Here is a 20,307-nt window from a genome sequence, read left to right as displayed (position 1 = left end):
GAGAGGCCTGTGGTCCAGTGAAGGCTCATTTTCCCAGTGTAGGGGATTGGCAAGAAACTGAGGTGGATGAAGGAGCCCCTTCATGGAGGTAAGGGAATGTGGAGGAAAATAAGAGGGATAGGAATAGGGGGAAGGGGATAACATTTAAAATTCAAATAAAGAGAATATCCAATAAATAAAGGGGAAAAAAGAATACCCTTTTTAGATAAGGAGCAAGATCATTAGGTTGACTATTACTTCAAAAGTAATTTATGTTTATAGTATTACATTCTAATAAATGTGTCATGGTGGAAAACTAACACAAAACAGATAAGAAGATTTGTTATAGGAAACCTAGATAGGTAGTTCAGAGCAAGCAAATACAAGGTAGTTAATAAATACAAATATAAACTCCTGCTCTCTTGACAGTGAAAGCCCATGGATTTGCAGCTGACAGGTGAGATCAAATATATATTAAAAAAAAAATCTGATGGCAATCAAAAGGACGTTGTGAAAAATTGAAATGAAAGTATATTCTATGCACACATGTGGGAGTAGATGGGAGGGGCTGTTAATTTGCATGCAGGAACTAATATAAACAAAGAGCAGAGATATGAGAGTATCTAGAGCCCTCAATTGAAACAAATTGCCTTCCCCAAAATCTAACATTTATCATTCTAATTTGACACTAATACATCATTCCTTGAATGATCTTCTAGGAATATTAAGACAGAATTTCAAGTTGAATTAGGTACAGTCTTATCCACACAATCGAGTATAAATAGTTTAAATGTAAAATTCAAGAAAATTTAATATTCCTTCAGTGTAAGGTTTATACTTCTGTATTGACTCAATAATTCTTCTTTTCACATGTGATAGGGTTAAAAGTGACTTTCTTGTAGATGGCGTCTTGACAGTGTCATGCAGGTAGACACAAATAGCTGTAAAGGACCAATGCTGACCTGCTGCTAAAAATGCATACAAATGCAAGTGTCTGCTTTTAATGTCCTACTTATATCATTTTACAAAAAAAAAAAGATATATCCTTCATACAGCAATAATGCAATGCTATATTCCCTTGGAGTACACAAGCCCGGCTGCCAAGAAAGAAGACAAATGGAAGCATTTGGCATCAGTATTAGAAAAAAAAATGATAGAAGTCTGACATCCTGGATAGTACTAAACCTCTTTTGAAGTAGAGATTACACCTGTCCTTGGAACTGTATTACTTTCTGTATAGGAAATCTAGCCTCCATCAGAACTAGCAGGAACCACCACAAGGACAACAGAGACATAGAAACTATACGTCCTTGACTGTTACCCACAAAACACCATATTAGGTCACCAACAGAATGCTTACATTCGAGGAGCTGCTTCAGATTAAATCAAGATAGAACCATTTGGGTTTAAGACAGCTACACGAGGGGTGATGGGACCAAAGGAAAAGCCTTTAGAAAACTCTAGATTTGCATTGGAGGACACACATCAGAGCTCTTTGTTCCTCCTGGCTTTGAGAATGCCTGTGAATGTGGCTTCTAACAGTTTCCTGGGGCACTTCGAAAAAACTTGACAGTTACTTTTGTTAACGACAGGTTGTCGCTGATTTAGCTTTAGCTGGCCTCACACACAGAATCTTCCCACTTTCATCTACCAAGAGATAGATTACGAGTGTACACATTTTTTCAGTTCTTTATTTTATACTTTTATATATGTGCACTACATACTGACTATCTTTACCTCATACCTCCCTGTAACCCATTTCTATTCTCTATCCTCCCCACAGAACTCTCCAGCAAGCTCAAGCCTGTTCATCAAACACTGTCTAGTAACTGAAACCTTTACCTAAAGGATAGGTGGACTAGGATCATAGATTTGTCATCTCTCTGTTTACACCACGCCTGTTTACATCATTTAAATGCTTCCAGACTTGTATCACACTATTCAGCTCTTCATATGAAGATGCTAAAAATTTCTTAAAAGATTTGTTAAACAGGAAGGGGAGAGAGAGAGAGAGAGAGAGAGAGAGAGAGAGAGAGAGAGAGAGAGAGAGAGAGAAGGAAAGAAGAAAGAAAGAAAGAAGGAAAGAAGAAAGAAAGAAGGAAGGAAGGAAGGAAAGAAAAGAAGAAAGAAAAGAAGAAAGAAAAGAAGAAAGAAGGGGATCTCTGTCCTGCATGCTGAGAACTGAGTACCTAGAGGAGATGCAGGAGCACTCTCCCTACTGAGCCCACAGGTGAGCCCACACTTTCTCTCCACTGATCTTTGGAGAGACCTCTGGGAACTCTGAGGGTACAGGTATCATGCTACTGCTAGGGTCTGTGCCTTTCAGGCCTTTGTCTGCACCCAAAACTAGAGGCAGCCTTTCAGCATGGGAACTCACAGTCTGCTCATAGAGAGCCGAACACCTAAGGACCGATCTCCCTCTGGAGCCCATGGTCCACAAACGCACAGCAAAGACAAGTTCCATTCAGAGAAAACAAGATCAACTAATATCAAAGATAAAAAAGATGGCAAGAGGCAGAAGTAATAATCTAAGCAACAAAAACCAAGACAACCTTGAAACGTCAGAACCCAGTTTTCCCACCACAGGAAGTAGTGTCTATCCCAACACACCAGAAAAACAAGATTTGGACGAAAAATCATGCCTCATCCATGGGATGCAGGGATGGTTCAATATACAAAAATCCATCAACATAATCTACCATATAAACAAACTCAAAGAAGAAAACCACATGTTCATTTCACTAGATGCTGAGAAAGCATTTGACAAAATTCAATACCACTTCATGTTAAAAGTCTTGGAAAAATCAGGAATTCAAGGCCCATACCTGACATAGTACAAACAATATAAAACAAGCTAATAGCCAGCATCAAACTAAATGGAGAGAAAGCTGAGGTAATCCTACTAAAATCAGGAACTAGAGAAGGTTACCTACTATCTCTCTTTCCTATTCAATATAGTACTGGAAGTACTAGCCAGAGCAATCAGAAAGAAAAAAAGAGGTCAAAGGAAAAAAAATTGAAAAGGAAGAAGTCAAAATATCACTATTTGCAGATGATATGATAGTATACTTAAGTGACCCAAAAATTCCAACAGAGAACTTCTATAGCAATAAAAAACTTCAGCAGGATGTCTGTATATAAAATTAACTTGAACAAATCAGTATTCATCCTCTACTCTAAAGGTAAACAGGTTGAGAAAGAAATTAGAGAATCAACACCCTTTACAATAGACACAAAGAACATAAAATATCTTGGTTTGACCCTAACAAAGCAATTGAAGGATCTATATGACAAAAACTTTAAGACTCTGAAAAAGGAAATTGAAGAAGACCACACAAGTCAGAATTATCTCCCATGCTCATAGATTAGAAGGATCAACATATAAAAATGGTCATCTGCCTAAAGCAATCTACAGGTTCAAAATTCCAACTGAATTCTTGATAGAGTTAGAAAGAGCAATTTGCAAATTTATTTGGAATAATAAAAAACTCAGGATAGTGAAAACTACTCTCAACAATAAAAAAAAAAATCACCTTCCTGGACGTCAAGCTGAATTATAGATCAATTGTGATAAGAACTGCATGGTATTGGTACAGAGATAGGCAGGTAGATCAATGAAATACAATTGAAGACCCACCTATGATCACTTGATCTTTGACAAAGAAGTTAAAAGCATTCAATGGAAGAAGGACAGCCTCTTCAACAAATAGTGTTGGTTCAACTGGCAATAGGCATGCAGAAGAATGCAAATTGATCCATTCTTATCTCTTTGTACAAATCTCAAGTGCAAGTAGATCAAAGACCTCTTTATAAAACCAGGTTTACTGAAACTATTAGAAGAAAAAGTGGGGAAGAGTTTAGAACACATAGGCACAAGGGGAAATTTCCTAAAGAGAACATCAGTGGCTTATGCTCTAAGATGAAGAATCGACAAATGGGACCTCATGAAATTGCAAAGCTTCTGTAAGGCAAAGTACACAATCAAAAGGACAAAAAGGTAACCAACAGAATGGGAAAAGATCTTTACCAATCCTACATCAGATCAAGGGCTAGTAGCCAACATATACAAAGAAGTTAGACTCTAGAGAATCAAATAATCCTATTAAAAATGGGGAACAGAGCTAAACAAACGATTCTCAACTGAGGAATATCAAATTTCTGAGAAGCACCTAAAAAAATGTCCAACATCCCTAGTCATCAGGGAAATACAAATCAAAACCACCCTGAGATTCCACCTCACACCAATCAGAACGGCTAAGATAAAAAACTCAGGTGACAGGTGTTTACAAGGATGTGGAGAGAAAGAAACATTCTTCCATTGTTGGTGGGATTGTAAGCGGGTACAACCACTCTGAAAATCAGGCTGGTGGTTCCTCAGAAAATGGAACAAAGTACTACCTAAGTGCCCAGCTATACCACTCCTAAGCATATAACCAAAAGCTGCTCCAACATATAGCAAGGACAGATGCTCAACAATGTTCATAGCAGCCTTATTTATAATAGCCAGTAGCTGGAAAGAACCCAGATGTCCTTCAACAAAGGAATAGATACAGAAAGTGTGGTACATTTATACAGTGGAGTACTCAGCTATTAAAAACAATGACTTCATGAAAATCCTAAGCAAATGGATGGAACTTGAAGCTATCATCCTGAGTGAGGTAACCCAGTCACAAAAGAGCACTCATGGTATGTACTCACTGATAATCGGGATAATGCCTCCCCCCAAAAAAGCTCAGAATAACCAAGAAACAATTCACAGAAATTATGAAGCTCAAAGAGAAGGCAGGCCAGAAGGTGGATGCCTCAGTTCTTCTTTGAAGGGAGAACAAAACACTCATGGGAGGAAATAATGGATCCAAAAGAGGAGCAGAGATTGGAGAAAAGATCATCCAGAGACTGCCTCACCTGGGGATCCATCCCATATGCAGCTACCAAACCCAAACATTATTGCTGATGACAAGTATTGCTAATTGGCAGGAATCTGATATGGATGCCTCCTCAGAAGCTGTGCCAGAGCCATACTGATACAGAAGAGGGCTTGCAGCTAACCATCTGACTGAACATGAGGACCACAATGAAGAAGCTAGAGAAAGGACTGAAGAGGCTGACAGTGTCCAAAACCCTATGGGAAGAACAAAATTACCAACTAACCAAACCCACCACAGCTCCCAGGGACTAAACACCAACCAGTAAGTTCTCATTGAGAGACCCATGGCTCCAGGTGCATATGAAGCAGAGGACAGCATTCTCTGGCATCAATGAGAGGAGAGGCCTTTGGTCCAGCAAAGGCTCTTTTTTCCAGTGAAGGGGAATGCCAAGGCTCTGAGGTGGGAGAGGGTGGTTAGGAGAGGGAGCACCTTCATGGAGGCAATGTGAGGAGGGGAAATGGAATTGGCTGAAAGGGGATGACATCTCAAATGTAAATACAGTAATAAAATGAAAAAAATAAAAGATTTCTCCAGGATTTTAATAGAAGGCTAATTAACTACTTCACCTACCCACTCACTGGAATGATTGTCTGTCTTCGATACCACCTTTCTTAATAACTCAAGCACTTAAAGTCTGTCATCCTATCAACACGGTTAGGACATTCATGCAAGATGATGATGCCAGACAGAGCTCAGCACTTTCTGAATCAATGTTAATGACCCATTAGCATAGCGAGCTCAATGTTTGCACACAAGAAGACAACTTTTGGAAACTGTCTATGCATGACCAATGACAATTACAAAACGTTGGTTTGCTGAGGAAATTAATAAAAGCTGCCTGATTATGTCTGATCATTGCTGGCTCCCTTTGATTTAAGTCGGCTGGCTCAAAATAAAGTTTTAATCAAGAAACTCTGTCTGTCTTGTTCATATGACTTAGTCTCATTTCTATTATTTTTCTGCCAGAAAAACTCAACATTAGCTATCACTATTATATTCCATGCTCTGAGGAAAAACTTAGAGCTATCTATAGAACTCCCAAATGAACAATTTCTTAAATATATCTTTATATAAGTTCTATTTTAATTTTAATTATGATTAGTATGTGTGTGCATGATGTGTACATGAACAAGCCATAACACATGCATGTTCAAATATGAGAAGACCATGTGGTGGAACTGGTTTTCTCCTTGAATGTTTATATGTGATTCAGGATTGCTCATGATCTTTTACTTATGAAGCTATCCAGTAGCCTTTCCCTAAGTTTCTATGATAAACTTCACTCATAAAAGTATTATAATGTAAATTGAATATAATGTGTTTAATTAGTTATCAATGTTTTCATTAAATAGACCCTTGTTGATTATACAGAAAAAAATGGTGAAAATTATGCTAACATAGATTTTTAAAAAGAGGGTATGTTTGTGATATGAAAACATGATTACTTTATTACATTATATTTGTGCTTCTATAAATTTCTGATTTTTTTTATGAACAAATCTATTTCTGGTTTTCAAGAATGGTAAAGATACTCAGAAACATTTTACACCACATTACAACATTGACTTTTAAATAAATTACATGATTATTTCAGTGGCTGGAAAAAAAGCTATTGTAAAATTTGGCAGTTTTTTTAATGTTAAAAAGTTACAAGCAGTGATGTCTGCAAGCAACAATAAAACAGAAATGGGGCCAGAAGCCATAAGCTCATGGCTATCGTCACACTGGCAAACTTGAGTGCTGCGCGTGTCTGAAGAGCAGACAAGAACACTGGTCTCCTCACTCTCACTCAACAGAAGCACTGGACGTCTCAGCAGAGCAGAGCTGTAGACTCGTCCTTTGTACTGCCTCCATGCAAAACTGCAGTGCCAAAGGCAAGGAACAGACAGTGGCTTTGGGAGGTACCTTAAAAACGAAAATCAAAATGACCTAATGAGCTTTGCTATGTATCCTAATTTAAAGATTAGTAATTTATTTTCAGTTGGAAATTATGAATTTAAAACAATAGTTGTTAGTCCAAATTTTCTCCTCATAGACATGAATATTTATTCTTTAATTTTTTAAGTATAATTTATCTCTGGGTATAAATGGGTATACATTCAAGTGTGAAGGTTCATTATATGTGTGTCACAGTGTGAGTTTTGAAGTCAAAGGAAAACTGTGGGTGTTGGTCCTCACCTTTAACCCTGTTCAAACAAAACCTCTTTGTTGTTTTTCCACACTATACACTAGGCTAGGTGGCCCTGGAGCTTGTGTGGACTTTTCTGTCTCATCACCCATCTCTCCAAAGAAGCCCTGGGATCACAGATACTTAATCACTCAGTGCAGCTCTGGGGTGGGTTCTGGAGATCCAAACTCAGGTCTTTTGTTGTTGTTGTTGTTGTTGTTGTTGTTGTTGTTAAAGAACGCACTGAATAGCGGCCTTCTTTGTGATAGCCAGAAGCTGGAAACAACCCAAATGTTCCATGACAGAAGAATGGATACAGAAAATGTGGTTCATTTACACAATGGAATAGTACTCGGCTATTAAAATGAGGACATCATGAGTTTCGCAGGCAAATGGCTAGAACTAGAAAATACCATGCTGAGTGAGGTAACTCAGACCCAAAAGGACATGCATGTCCCAGAGGGTAGATCTCCTGGAACTTAGAGATCTGCCTGGCTGTGCCTCCCCAGTGCTGGGATTAAAGGTGACTCTGGCCAAGAACTGAGGCAGTGGATCAAGTAGGTGCTACACCAAGACTTAACATTCCAGCACATAAAAATTATTTCTCCAACAGCTCTCTCTAGGCCATATACTCCTTTGATGGGAGGAGTCTCTAATGTGTGGTTTGACAGATTTAAAATATCTAACAACTGCCCAGAACACCTTGAATCAATCGATAGAATGTGTCAAGTGCTCACTGTATTGATTGATAATGAAGTAAAAACTGGCATCCAGAAGAGCGGGATTTAATAGGAAAATAACCCTCTACCTGATCATAAACCATGGAATGGATTTGGTAAACAAGAGAGAACCCTGTTAATGGAAGAAAGGAAGGGGACATGTTCCAATCCCAGGAAAATGTGGCATGCACCCCAGGGGAATTTCCTATGGGAGACTGCATGGTGATGCATTTGGTGTACAGAAATCATCCAAATGTGGCAGGAGTGTTTTGTTCTTTCTGGCTTTCTGAATAAAGGCTCTGCTGTTTACCAGGATCTTCATCAAGGTGGTCGCATGCTCCCTGAGCTCTTCCAGTGTCACAGCACTGCAGATGAGCTAGTTCTTCATCCTTGGGGTGAGGAGACAAACTCAAAACTGAAATCTCTAGGAGGGAGCACAACATTTCACAGTCTTTCACATGTTTACCATGAGCTCAGCAAAACTGACCTAGAGGCTAAAGTCATGGATTCTCACCAAGCTGCTGGGACAGACAGACAGATGGGCAGAGTAAATGACTCCTGTCTAGTATATTGATTGTTTATCTTACATTTAGCATGTTTTCATTTGATGCTCACAAAAATTAAGATTGTAGAAACAGCCAGCACCCCTGTGTTATACTAATGAAAATTAAAAAAAAAAAGGAAAAGAAAAGAAAACACTCTGCCCCCTGGACATCTCTCCAGCCCACAAGAAACAGTGCATGTGCTATTTTGTTTATTTATTATACTTATTTACATATAGAGCTATACATTTGGAGACCAGAGGAAAATATGTTGGAATTGGTTCTTTCATGCACCCTGTGGATCCACAGAGTCAAACCTCTCATGCTTAGCAGCAAGGGATTTTATCCACGGGTGCCAAGATCTTAAGGACTACAACTCGCCCTTCAGAGACACAGAAAAACAAATTAGTAATTCAGTTTCATTCTATCATCTGCCCCAACTAGGAGGCTTTATCTGGGCACAATTGTCCTCAAATGACTTGGCTATAGTAGTCATTCCCTCTTACAAAAACTCAGCTGAAGTTCTGTATCTTATAATACATGAGGAGAGGTTTTCATTCAGTGCATGAGGGATCATTCAGAAGTCATGTAAATTGTGTTTTAACACAGCATCAAGATTTTCAAATAGTAAGAACTTGAATTCTTTTATCGTGAGACTATAGTATTTAAAACAATATGACATGGGCATAGAGAAACTTTTTAAATGACAACTCTCAGAACAGATCTGGAGAGATGCTTCAGTGATTAAAAGTGATTGTTGGCAACCATTACAACCCAAGGTCAAATCTTCAGAACTCATACAAAAAGTTGGGTATGATATTTATCAATGGAATCAAATTGAAGAGCCAGAAATAAACCCATGCATCTATAATCACTAGATATTTGATAAAGAAGCCAAAACCATGCACAGTGGAAAAAGAAAGCATCGTCAACAAACGGGGCTGCTAATTGGATGTCTGCATGTAAAAGAATGTAAATAGATCCATTATTATATCCTGCAAAAAACTCAAGTCCAAGTGGATTGAGGAACTCAACATAAAACCGCACACACTAAATCTCATAAGATACAGTGGGAAATAGCATTGGCACAGGAGACAATTTCCTGGACAGAACATCAAAAGCTCAGGCTCTTAGATCAATAGTTGAAAATGGGACTTCATAAATTACAAAGCTTCTGTAAGGCAAAGGACACTGTCAATAGGTCAAAGTGTCAGCCTGCAGATTGGGAAATGATCTTCCCCAACCCTACATCTAAGAGAGGGCTAATAATCAAAATTTATAAAGAACTCAAGAAGTTAAATCCCAACAACCCAAATAACCCATTCAAAAATGGGGTACAGACCCAAATAGAGAATTCTCCACAGAGGAATCTCAAATGGCTGAGAAGCATCTAAAGAAGTGTTCACAGTCCTTAGTCATCAGGGAAATGTAAATCAACACAGTTGATGAGATTCCATCTTACACTGGTCAGAATAGCTAACATGAAAAATGCAAGTGATACCACCTGCTGTGAAGTATGTGAAGCAAGGGGAATGCTCCTCCATTGCTGGTGGGAGTGCAAGCTTGTACAACTATTTTGGAAAGCATTTTGGTGGTTTTTCAGAAAACTGAAAATAGTTTTATCTCAAGACACAACTATATCACTCCTGGTCATATACCCAAAAGATCCTCCACAGTCCTACAAAGACATTTTATCAACTATGTTTATAGCAGCTTTATTTAAAATAGCCAGACACTAGAAATAATCTAGATGTCCCTCAACTGAAGAATAGATAAATAAAATATGGGACATCAGAACTGGAGAGATGGCTTAGCAGTTAAGAGCACTGACTCCTCTTCCAGAAGTCCTGAGTTCAATTCCCTGCAACCATATGATGGCTCACAACCATATGTAATGAGATCTGATGCCCTCCTCTAGTGTGTCTGAAGATAGCAACCGTGTACTCATATACATAAAATAAATAAATCTTTTTTTAAAAAGTGGAACATCTACATAATGGAACACTATTCAGCTATTAAAAACCAAGACATCATAATTTTGCAGGCAAATGGATGGATCTTGAGAATATCATCCTGAATGAGATAACCCAGTCCCAAAATAACATGCATTCTTGTACTTATTTATAAGTGGATAATAACCATAAAATGCATGTAGCATGTTATACTCCACAGATCCAAAGGGGCTAAATAAGAAGGAAGGCACAAATAAGGATGCTTGAGTCTCGCATAGAATAAAGTAGTAATAAAAAGGCAGATGGATGGCGGGAACTGGGTGGGAGAAGGTATTGGTGGGGAGGAATTGGGGGTTCAGGATGGAGAGGAGCAGGAGAGATGTCCTAATGGTTATGAGAATGAATGTAAATCTGCAACTGTTTGGGGGGATGGACTTCCAGGATGTGACAAAGACAAGAGATAAAAAAGGTGGGGTATAGGCACCCCAAAATTAGTGGGGGTGACCTTAGTTATGAGCCACAGCATTGGAGATATGTAACCTAAGAAGACCACCTCCAGTAGCCAGGCTGAAATTTCAATGACACAATAGGGGCATCAATCTACTCCCATACTTTCATCTCAAAATTGATCCTGTCTACAGGAAATGCTGGAATGGGAGATGAAGCAGAGACTGAGGGAATGACCAACCAATAAACCACCGAAGTTGAGACCCATCTCATGAGCAAGCACCAGTCCCTGACACTATTAATGATACGCTGTTATGCTTGCAGATATAAGACTAGCATGGCTGTTTTTTGAGAAGCTCTACCCTGCAGCTGACTCAGACAGATGCAGCCAAACAGTGAATGGAGTTTTGAAATTCATACAGAAGAATAGGAGCAAGGATTGTGGGCCCTGGAGGGGATAGGAACTCCACAGAAAGACCATCAGAGTGAACTAACTTAGATCCCTGGGGCTTTCAGAGCCTGAACCACCAATCAAAGAGCATACATGGGCTGGACCAAGGCTCTTCTGAATATATATAACAGATGTGTAGCTTGGTCTTCATGTGGGTCCCAATCAATTAGAATGGGAGCTATTCAAAAGCTGTTGTCTATACATGGGATATGTTCTTTTAGCTCTGCTGCCTCAGTGGGAGAGGATTTGCCTAGCATGACAAACACAGGATGTGCTAAGTCAAAGGGATGCCCAAGGGGACCCCCCCCCATCCGCTCAGAGGAGGTGAGAGGATGGGAGATGGGGGAGGATGATGGGAGTGGGTGCATGGAAGGGGGCAATGAGTGGGATATAAATTGAATAAAAATACAAGTTTGGTGTGGCTATTATAACCTTGGACTGAATAGAGAATACATACACTATCATACACACTAAACGCATACATACACATTCACAAACACACACAGAATAAAATGTTTTTAAGGGAAGCAAAAGTCTAATAGGAATGCATATGTAGAGCAGTTTGTTATACAAATTTTCTTATTTTAACTATAAACATATGAGTACCACACACCCCTAGCCCAAAAATCTTGCTTTTATTTTGGCTTCTGAATGAAAGTGTGTTTAAATACGTGGCAAAGAGTCAGAGGAAAGAAGAGACAAATGAATGAAAACTGAATGATGTGTTCCTCCAATGTAGGATCTTAATCATCACAGGAGCCACAACACATCATATGTAAAAAATCTCCACAACTAGGTTCTCAGAAACTCTCAGGTTAAAAAAAAAAAAAAAAAAAGTTTGCTTGAGTGACAGACAGACTGCTGAATAAATGTAAGCCATAAGAGAGAGATTTTGAGACTGTGTATGTTTCCCTCTAAAGGGAATGATGGAAGAGGGCAGAGTAGAGTGACCACCATCAAGACTCAGGACCTGCCTGCACATGGCTGAGCCCACAGTGAAGCCTTGCAAGCATTCTCCCACCTGAGCCCATGGAGAACCAGGAAAAAAATCACTCAAAGAACTACAGGAAAACAACCAAACAGATAAAGGAATTCAAAATGGAAATAGAAACAATAAAGAAAACAAACACAAAAACAGACAACCGTGGAGATAGAAAACCAAAAAAAAAAAAATCAGTAGTCAAAGATGCAAGCAACACCAACAGACTACAAGAGATGGAAGAGAGGCTCTCAGGGGTAGAAGACAACATTGAAAACATAGACAAAACAGTCAGAGAAGATGCAAACACCAAAAAGTTCCTAATCTTAAATGTCCAGGAGATCCAGGACACAATGAGAAGACTAAATCTAAGGATAATAGGTGTAGAAGAGGAAGAAGAATACCAACTAAAAGGCACAGTAAATATCTTCAACAAAATCATAGAAGAAAACTTCCTTGCCCTTAAGAACGAGATGACCACGAACATACAGGAAGCCTACAGAATTCCAAATAAATTGAACCAGAAAAGAAACTCCTCCCTACACATAATAGTCAAAACACTGAACATTCAAAACAAAGAAAGAATCCTAAAAGCTGTAAGGGGAAAAGGACAAGTAACATATAAAGGTAGATCAATCATAATTACACCAGACTTCTTAATAAAGACTATGAAAGCCAGAAGATCCTGGGTGGAGACTACAGGGATGGGGGAGGCCCCCGCCCATATGGAACTGAAAGTCCAGGCTAGCAGTGCGTCAGTACCCCATGTCAAGAGGTGTGAGACGAGATCAAGACACACATCATCTGTCTACTCCAACTGATCAGCCTGACTGGTGTGGAAACCTGAAACCAACAACTGCTGGACAGTTCAAGATCTACAAGAGAGAAACAAATGGGTGGCCGATCTCCACCTTACAGTACATAACCCCTATAACCTGTTGAGCCCCATCCAGAACCTGGTAAACAGTACTGGACTTGAAGAAAACACATCAATGGACTCATCTAGAGGTAGACAAACTTATAAAAACCGTCTTGAGGTCAAATTCTTTTGTGCCAGATTTGAGTAGATAACTGTGTGCCATGCCAGAAAGCAAATGTATGTAGAAGGCCCGGAGAAGAGAAGATAGACCTGAGGTTTACTAAGAAGTGGATCTTACAGAAACTAAGCCAGGAAGATATAGATATAAGTATCTATTAGTCTTTATAGATACCTTTTCTGGGCTGGTGAAAACCTCCCCACAAAGAGAGAAACTGCGGCAACAGTCATAGCTAAGAAGATTCTAGAAGAGATCTTCCCTAGGTTTGGCACCCCTAAGGTAATTAGATCAGACAATGGGCCAGCTTGTATTGCCCAGATAAGTCAGATATTAGCTCATTTCTTGGGGACCAATTGGAAATTACATTGTGTATATAGATCCCAGAGTTCAGGACAGGTAGAGAGGACAAATAAAACTCTTAAAAAGACCAAAATTGTCCTCAGAGACCGGTGGGGGGACTGGGCTGTCCTCCCCTTCACCCTGTTCCGTGTATGGAACACCCCTGGCCCCTTTGGCCTAGCACCTTATGAGATCCTGTGTGAGGAACCGCCACTGCTCACTGAGTTGGGTTGAGTGTATAATCCTGATGCTGTTCTCTTTAAACCTTTGTTTTCCTGCCTAAAGGCCCTTGAGCCTGAAAACAACTGAAAGAAGCCTGTGAGACTGGAAATGTACCCACCGTCCTGGTCCTACGCTATGGAGTAGAAAACTAAAACTTCACTGGAAGGGGCCATATCTAGTGCTTTTGACAGCTCCTAGCAGTGATATTGGGGATTGGAGTGGCTGCGGGAGTGGGAACGGACACAGCAGCACTAATACAGACTCCTCAATATTCCCATACATTGAGATCCACAATACATGAGGATTTACAAACCCTAAAACAATCCATATCTAAGCTTGAAGAGTCACTGACTCCCCTCTCAGAGGTGGTCTTGCAAAACAGAAGGAGACTAGACTTACTGTTCCTTAAAGATGGAGGGCTATGTGCTGCCTTAAGAAAAGAATGTTGCTTTTATGTAGATCATTCAGGGGTGATTAAAGACTAGACAAAAGAAAAAGAGACAGAGAAACACAACAAAAATGGTGTAAGAGACGGTTTAACAGATCCCCTTGGCTGATTACTTTAATCTCCTCATTATGGAGCCCCTTTTAATTTTGTTTTGCTTCTTACATTTAGACCATGCATCCTTATTAAGTTAGTAGCTTTCATTAGAAAAAGAGTTGGTGCAGTGCAGATTTTAATGCTTCACCAGCAATATCATGCATTAAGGAACTCCAAGTAGACTGAGGACACTGAGTTCTAAGATTAGAACTAGCCACTAGAAGAAGTGGGTAATAAAAAAGTTAAAATTTTAAAATAGCCCCACTAAACCTGCCTTGAGGACAAGTATCTCTCAAGGCTAAGAACAAAATAACATGTTCAAAGAAATGGCCCAATGCCAGACCACCTGGTCGCGATAAGGTCTGGCTCTGCAGTCCTGAGAAAAACAGATACAAAGGTCAGTTTGTCCCAAAACAGTGTAGCCTAGAGTTAAACCATGTCCAAAATATGTAGAATAAACCAATGAAATTGCTACGTGCCTGTTAGTAACTTCTTATGTGATTTTTCCTATAAATACTTCCCCCCAATTGAGTTCAGAGTCGACTCCTCTATTTCCTGCATGAGATACGTGTCGTCCCCAAAACTCTGGAAATAAACCTCTTGCCTGATTGCAGCAAGATTGGCTCTCCGTGAGTTTGTGGGTTCACGTTCTCCTGGCACTTGAGTAAGGGGCTTCCCCAATTCAGGGGTGTTTCATTTTCATTTCTGAGTTTGTTAATTTGAATACTGCTTTTGTGCTCTCTGATTAGTCTGGCTAAGGGTTTATGTGTCTTGGTGATTTTCTCAAAGAAGCAGCTACTAGTTTTGTCGACTCTTTGTATAGTTCTTTTTGGTTGATTTCAGCTCTGAGTTTGATTGTTTCCTGCTGTCTATTCCTCTTGGGTGTACCTGGTTCTTCTTCTTCTTCTTCTTTTTTTTTTTTCTTTTCTTTTTTTTTTTTTTTTTTAGAGCTTTCAGGTGTGCTGTCACACTGCTAGTATTTGCTCTCTCCAGTTTTGTTCTGGAGCACTCAGAGCTATGAGTTCCTCTTAACACTGCTTTTATTGTATCACATAAGTTTGGGTATGTTGTACTTTTATTTTTATTACCTTCTAAAAGTCATTTCTTTATTTCTTCCTTGACCAATTTATCACCGAGTAGAGCATTATTCAACTTCTATGTGTATATGGGCTTTCTGTCATTTTCCTTGTTATTGAAGACCAGTCTTGGTCAATGATGATCTGATAGGATGCATGTGATTATTTCAATCTTATTTTTCCTTTAAACATTTTTTAAATTTTTTAAGTTTTATTAATTTATTTATTTTATAAAATGTTATTTTAGCTCACAAAATTTGTTATATAATAATATATAATGAATACAAGATACTTTTTCTTTTTCTTTTCTAAGAAAGACTGAGGCTTTTACATTTTAGTCTTCCTTTTTTTTTTTTTTTAGCTTCATAGGTCTGTGAGTTGTTTTTTGGGTTTTCATAGCAATCTAGGGCTAGTATCCATTTATCAGTGACTGCATACCATATGTGTTTGTTTGTGACTGGGTTACCTCACTCAGGATGATATTCTCTAGTTCCATCCATTTGTCTGGGGATTTTGTAAAGTCATTGTTTCTAATATCTTAGTAGTACTTCATTGTGTAAATGTACCACACTTTTTGTATCCATTCTTCTGTTGAAGGACATCTGGGTTCTTTCCAGCTTTGGATATTACAAATGAGACTGCTATGAACATGGTGGAGCATGTGTCCTTGTTAAATGCTGGAGCATCTTTGGAGTATATGCCAAGAAGTGGAATAGCTGGTCTTCAAGTAGTACTATGTTCAATTTTCTGAGGAAGGGCCAGACAGATTTCCAGAGTGGTTGTACCACCTTACAACCCCACAAACAGTGAAGGAGAGTTCCTCTTTCTCCAATCCTTGCCAGCATCTGCTGTCACCTGAGTTTTTTATCTTAACCATTCTGACCTATGCTGTAGAATCTCAAGGATGTTTTGATTTGCATTTCCCAAATGACTACAGATTTTGAGCATTTCTTTAGATACTTCTCAGCGTTCAGTATTCTTCAGTTGCGAATCCTTTGTTTAACTCTGTACCCCATTTTTAATAGAATTGTTTGATTCTCTTGAGTCTAACTTCTTGAGTTCTTTGTATATTTGGATATTAAACCTCTATCAGATGTGAGATTGTTAAAGATCCTTTCCCAGTCTGTTGGTACTGTTTTTTCTTTTTGACAATGTACTTAGCCTTACAAAGAAACTTTGCAATTTCATGAGATCCCATTTGTCGATACTTAATCTTAGAGCATAGGCCATTGGTGTTCTGTTCAGGAAATATTTCCCTGTGCCTATGTGTTCTAAGCTCTTCTCCACTTTCTCTTCTAATAGTTTCACTGTACCTTCTTTTCTGTGGAGGTTTTTGATCCACTTGCACTTGAGTTTTTTATGAGGAGATAAGAAAGGGATGATTTGCATTCTTCTGCATGCTGACTGCCAGTTTAACCAACACCATTTGTTGAAGAGGCTGTCCTTTTTCCATTGAATTTTTTAGCCCCTTTGTCAAAGATGAGATGACCATTGGTGTGTGGGTTCATTTCTGGGTCTTCAGTTCTTTCCATTGATCTACCTGCCCATCTTTGAACCAATACCATGCAGTTTTTAACACAATTGCTTTGTAATATATCTTGAGGTCAGGGATGAAGATTCACACAGAAGTTTTCTTGTTGTTGAGAATAGATTTTGATATTCTAGAGTTTTTGTTATTCCAGATGAATTTGCAAATTGCTCTTTCCAACTCTATGAAGAATTGAGTTGGAATTTTTGTGGGGGTTGCATTGAATATGTAGATTGCATTTGGTAAGATGGAAATTTTAAAATGTTGACCCTTCCAATTCATGAGCATGGGGGAATCTTTACATCTTCTAAGATCTTCTTCAATTTCCTTCTTCAGAGATTTGAAGTTTTTATCATACAGATCTTTCACATGCTTAGTTAGGGTAACACCAAGGTATTTCATATTGCTTGTGGCTATTGTGAAGGGTGTCATTTTCATAATTTATTTCTCAGCATTTTTATCCTTTGAGTAGAGAAAGGCTACTGATTTGAGTTAATTTTATATTCAGCCACTTGCTGAAGTTGGTTATCAGCTATAAAAGTTCTCTGGTGGAATTTCTGGGATCACTTAAGTACACTATCATATCACCAGCAAATGTGATATTTTGACTTCTTCCTTTCCAATATGAATGTCTTTAATTTCCTTTTGCTGTCTAATTTCTCTGGCCAGAACTTCAAGATCTATATTGAATAGATAAAATGATAGTGGGCAGCCTTGTCTAGTCCCTGATTTTAGTGGGATTGCTTCAAGTTTCTCACTGTTTAGTTTGATGTTGGCTATTGGTTTGCTGTATATTGCTTTTCCTATGTTTAAATATGGGCCTTGGATTCCTGATCTTTCAAAGACTTAAAATAAAGGGGTGTTCAATTTGTCAAATGCTTTCTCAGCATCTAGTGAGATGATTGTGTGGTTTTCTTCTTTGTGTTTATTTATATGGTGGATTATGTTGATGGATTTCCATACATTGAACCATCCCTGAATTCCTGGGATAAAGCCTACTTGTTCATGGTGAATGATCGTTTTGATGTGTTGTTGGGATTCGGTTTGCAAGAATTTTATTGAGTATTTTTGCATCAGTGTTCATGAGGGAGATTGGACTGAAGTTCTCTTTCTTTTTAGGGTCTTTGTGTGGTTTAGGTATGAGTGTAATTGTGGCTTAAAAAATGAGTTGAGCAGTGTTCCCTATGTTTCTATTTTGTGGGATAATTTGGAGAGTATTGGTAGTAGATATTCTATAAAGGACTGATAGAATTCAGCACTAAAGCCATATGGTCCTGGGCTTTTTTTGGTTAGGAGGTTTTTGATGACTGCTTCTATTTCTTTATGTGTTATGAGACTGTTTAGATGGTGTATCTGATCCTATTTAACTTTGGTACCTGGTATCAGTGTAGAAAATTGTCCATTTCCTTCAGATTTTCCAGTTTGGTTGAGTATAGGTATGGAGCCAGGCAGAAGCAAGCAGATTTCTGTGAGTCCAAGAACAGCCAAGCCTACATTGTGAGGCAAAGCAGAACAGAACAGAACAGAACAGAACAGAACAGAAAACTGGTGCAATTGCATAAGGTTCTCAGTCATTAATGAGCCTGATTTTGCAGTGAGTTAAGGGTGAACTAACTAGTTCAAAAGACCTTTTCTTTTGTTCCTGATGGTTGTTGCAATGGAAATGGGAAATGCCAATGTTTTAAGGCTCCGTTATAAGTATAATAGTTGCTTTTTCTGTCTAAATCCAGCCAGGATTAAAACTAGCTGGTTACTTGGATTTATACCCAAATCAAGTCCAGTTTAAAAAAAAAAAAAGAAAAAGTAAGCAAACTGCCTCAAATTTAGTTAGGGCTAAATTTTAAGAGAAAAAGAGAGAGCAATAGGAAGGACTAAAGAGGAAACGAGAAAAAGAGGGGAAAAGGGAGAAAGAAATGGAGGGGGAGAAAGAGGAAGGGGCAGGAAGGAAGGAAGGAAGGAAAAAAAGAAAGAATGAAAGAAAGGAAGAAAGAAAGAAAAAGAAAGAAAGAAAAAAAGAAAGAAAGAAAGGAAGGAAGGAAGGAAGGAAGGAAGGAAGGAAGAAAGAAAGGAAGAAAGAAAAGAATCTTGAACTATGGATTTTTCTCAGGAATGACCTCTGAAGCATAAGTACTGATTTTTATTTGTACCTTTATTTTTCATCCACTACACCATTTAAAAATGTTAGATCATTAACTACAATCTGACAAATTTTGTGGGTTCCCACAATTTGTTGTCTCAATTAAAGCTGCTTATTTTTCAATTTTAAAGTAGTAGATATAACTAGTCATTTGATAGAAGTTAATAACTTACACTTAGAAGAAAGTAGAAGGATTTAGTTCAAAAGCTAAATCTATCAGTAAGAAGAGATTTCTTTGTTCAGTTCTACCTGTATGAGAGAGCATTAGTTTAAATCACATTAAGAACAAATTAATCCACTAAGAATACAAATATAAAAATATTGTCAAGTCTCTTTTCATAATCACAGACTTTTACATTTACTTTTGTCTGTTCTTTGAACTAAAGGGTTTATTGCCATTTGGGGGTGGGGAAAGTATCATTTTAAACATTGGCATTGATTTATTTGAAATAAATATTAAAAACTTAAGGTTCTTCTAAGAAGCAAGGATGCATTCCTACAAGTCCAAGATTTTTCAGTGGCTGTTGAGTAACCGCAACAGTGCCAGTTGCCTACAGACCTGCCATTCTTAAAGAAGTATGCTTCCAGCTTCACAAAGGGGAGCCCAATGTGCATATGAAGGAACTAGTATCCACAAGTTTAAGCAAATATATGGAACCAGAGATGGTGGCTCATCCTTGTCACTCCAACGCCCAGAAAGCTGAGGCAGGAGGATTAGTATGCATTCCAGCCCAGTCTGTATAAATCAAGGAAAGCCTGGGCTATAGAACAAGAGTCTGTCTCAAGAAACAATAAAAGTACAAACAAAATGAGAAAACAAAAATCCCAAACAACAAACCAAAAGACATAAATTATCCCTTGATGAAGAGAGATTACTTGTGCACTTGGACTTTATAAGAACTAGGTGTGGAGAAGACATCTAAAGCTCACTGTTTTAAACACCCATAACAATACTCAAGTGTGATATGTTTGGCTATTTAACAAGTCTCCCTTCTTATGATGATTTATCCCAACACACAAAATGATAACATTCTCTACTGAGAGCTGTCAAAAAGCTGTAAAAAAAACTGAGTGCAGGCTTCCCACATGGTAGTTACAAACGGCTTAAAGAGGAGAGCTGTACAGTTTGTTCTGGTCTTCTGAAGTGCACTCACTTGTGACCAATCTCGTGTGCGATGGTAAACGCTGAGCCCAGACCAATGTCTTCATTAATGCTGCAGCTCCTCTCCGGCTCGCACATTCCAGCCACAGATGCTAAGCCTG

General features: G+C 38.5%; 1 protein-coding gene and 1 pseudogene across 2 annotated transcripts in view; one reads left to right on the top strand and one right to left on the bottom strand.

Moving 5' to 3' along the window:
- Positions 1 to 20,307, bottom strand: part of ADAMTS6 (ADAM metallopeptidase with thrombospondin type 1 motif 6) — a gene marked incomplete at both ends in the record, with an annotated part of 264,023 nt that overhangs the window by 147,122 nt on the left and 96,594 nt on the right. The window contains one exon of the mRNA XM_080933513.1: positions 20,199 to 20,304. Coding sequence (XP_080789639.1) covers positions 20,199 to 20,304 — 106 coding nt within the window. The remainder of the gene's footprint in view (positions 1 to 20,198; positions 20,305 to 20,307) is intronic.
- LOC308433616 (lysophospholipase-like protein 1) lies at positions 6,760 to 8,344 on the top strand (annotated as a pseudogene). The gene is made up of 3 exons: positions 6,760 to 6,808; positions 7,598 to 7,830; positions 7,968 to 8,344. The product of its transcript is annotated as a lysophospholipase-like protein 1 (transcript).

This window comes from Micromys minutus (assembly GCF_963924665.1).
Source record: "Micromys minutus genome assembly, chromosome: 20".
NCBI classification, from domain to species: Eukaryota; Metazoa; Chordata; class Mammalia; order Rodentia; family Muridae; genus Micromys; species Micromys minutus.
Note: the sequence above shows the minus strand (reverse complement) of the source record. Positions and strands in the feature narration are given on the sequence as shown.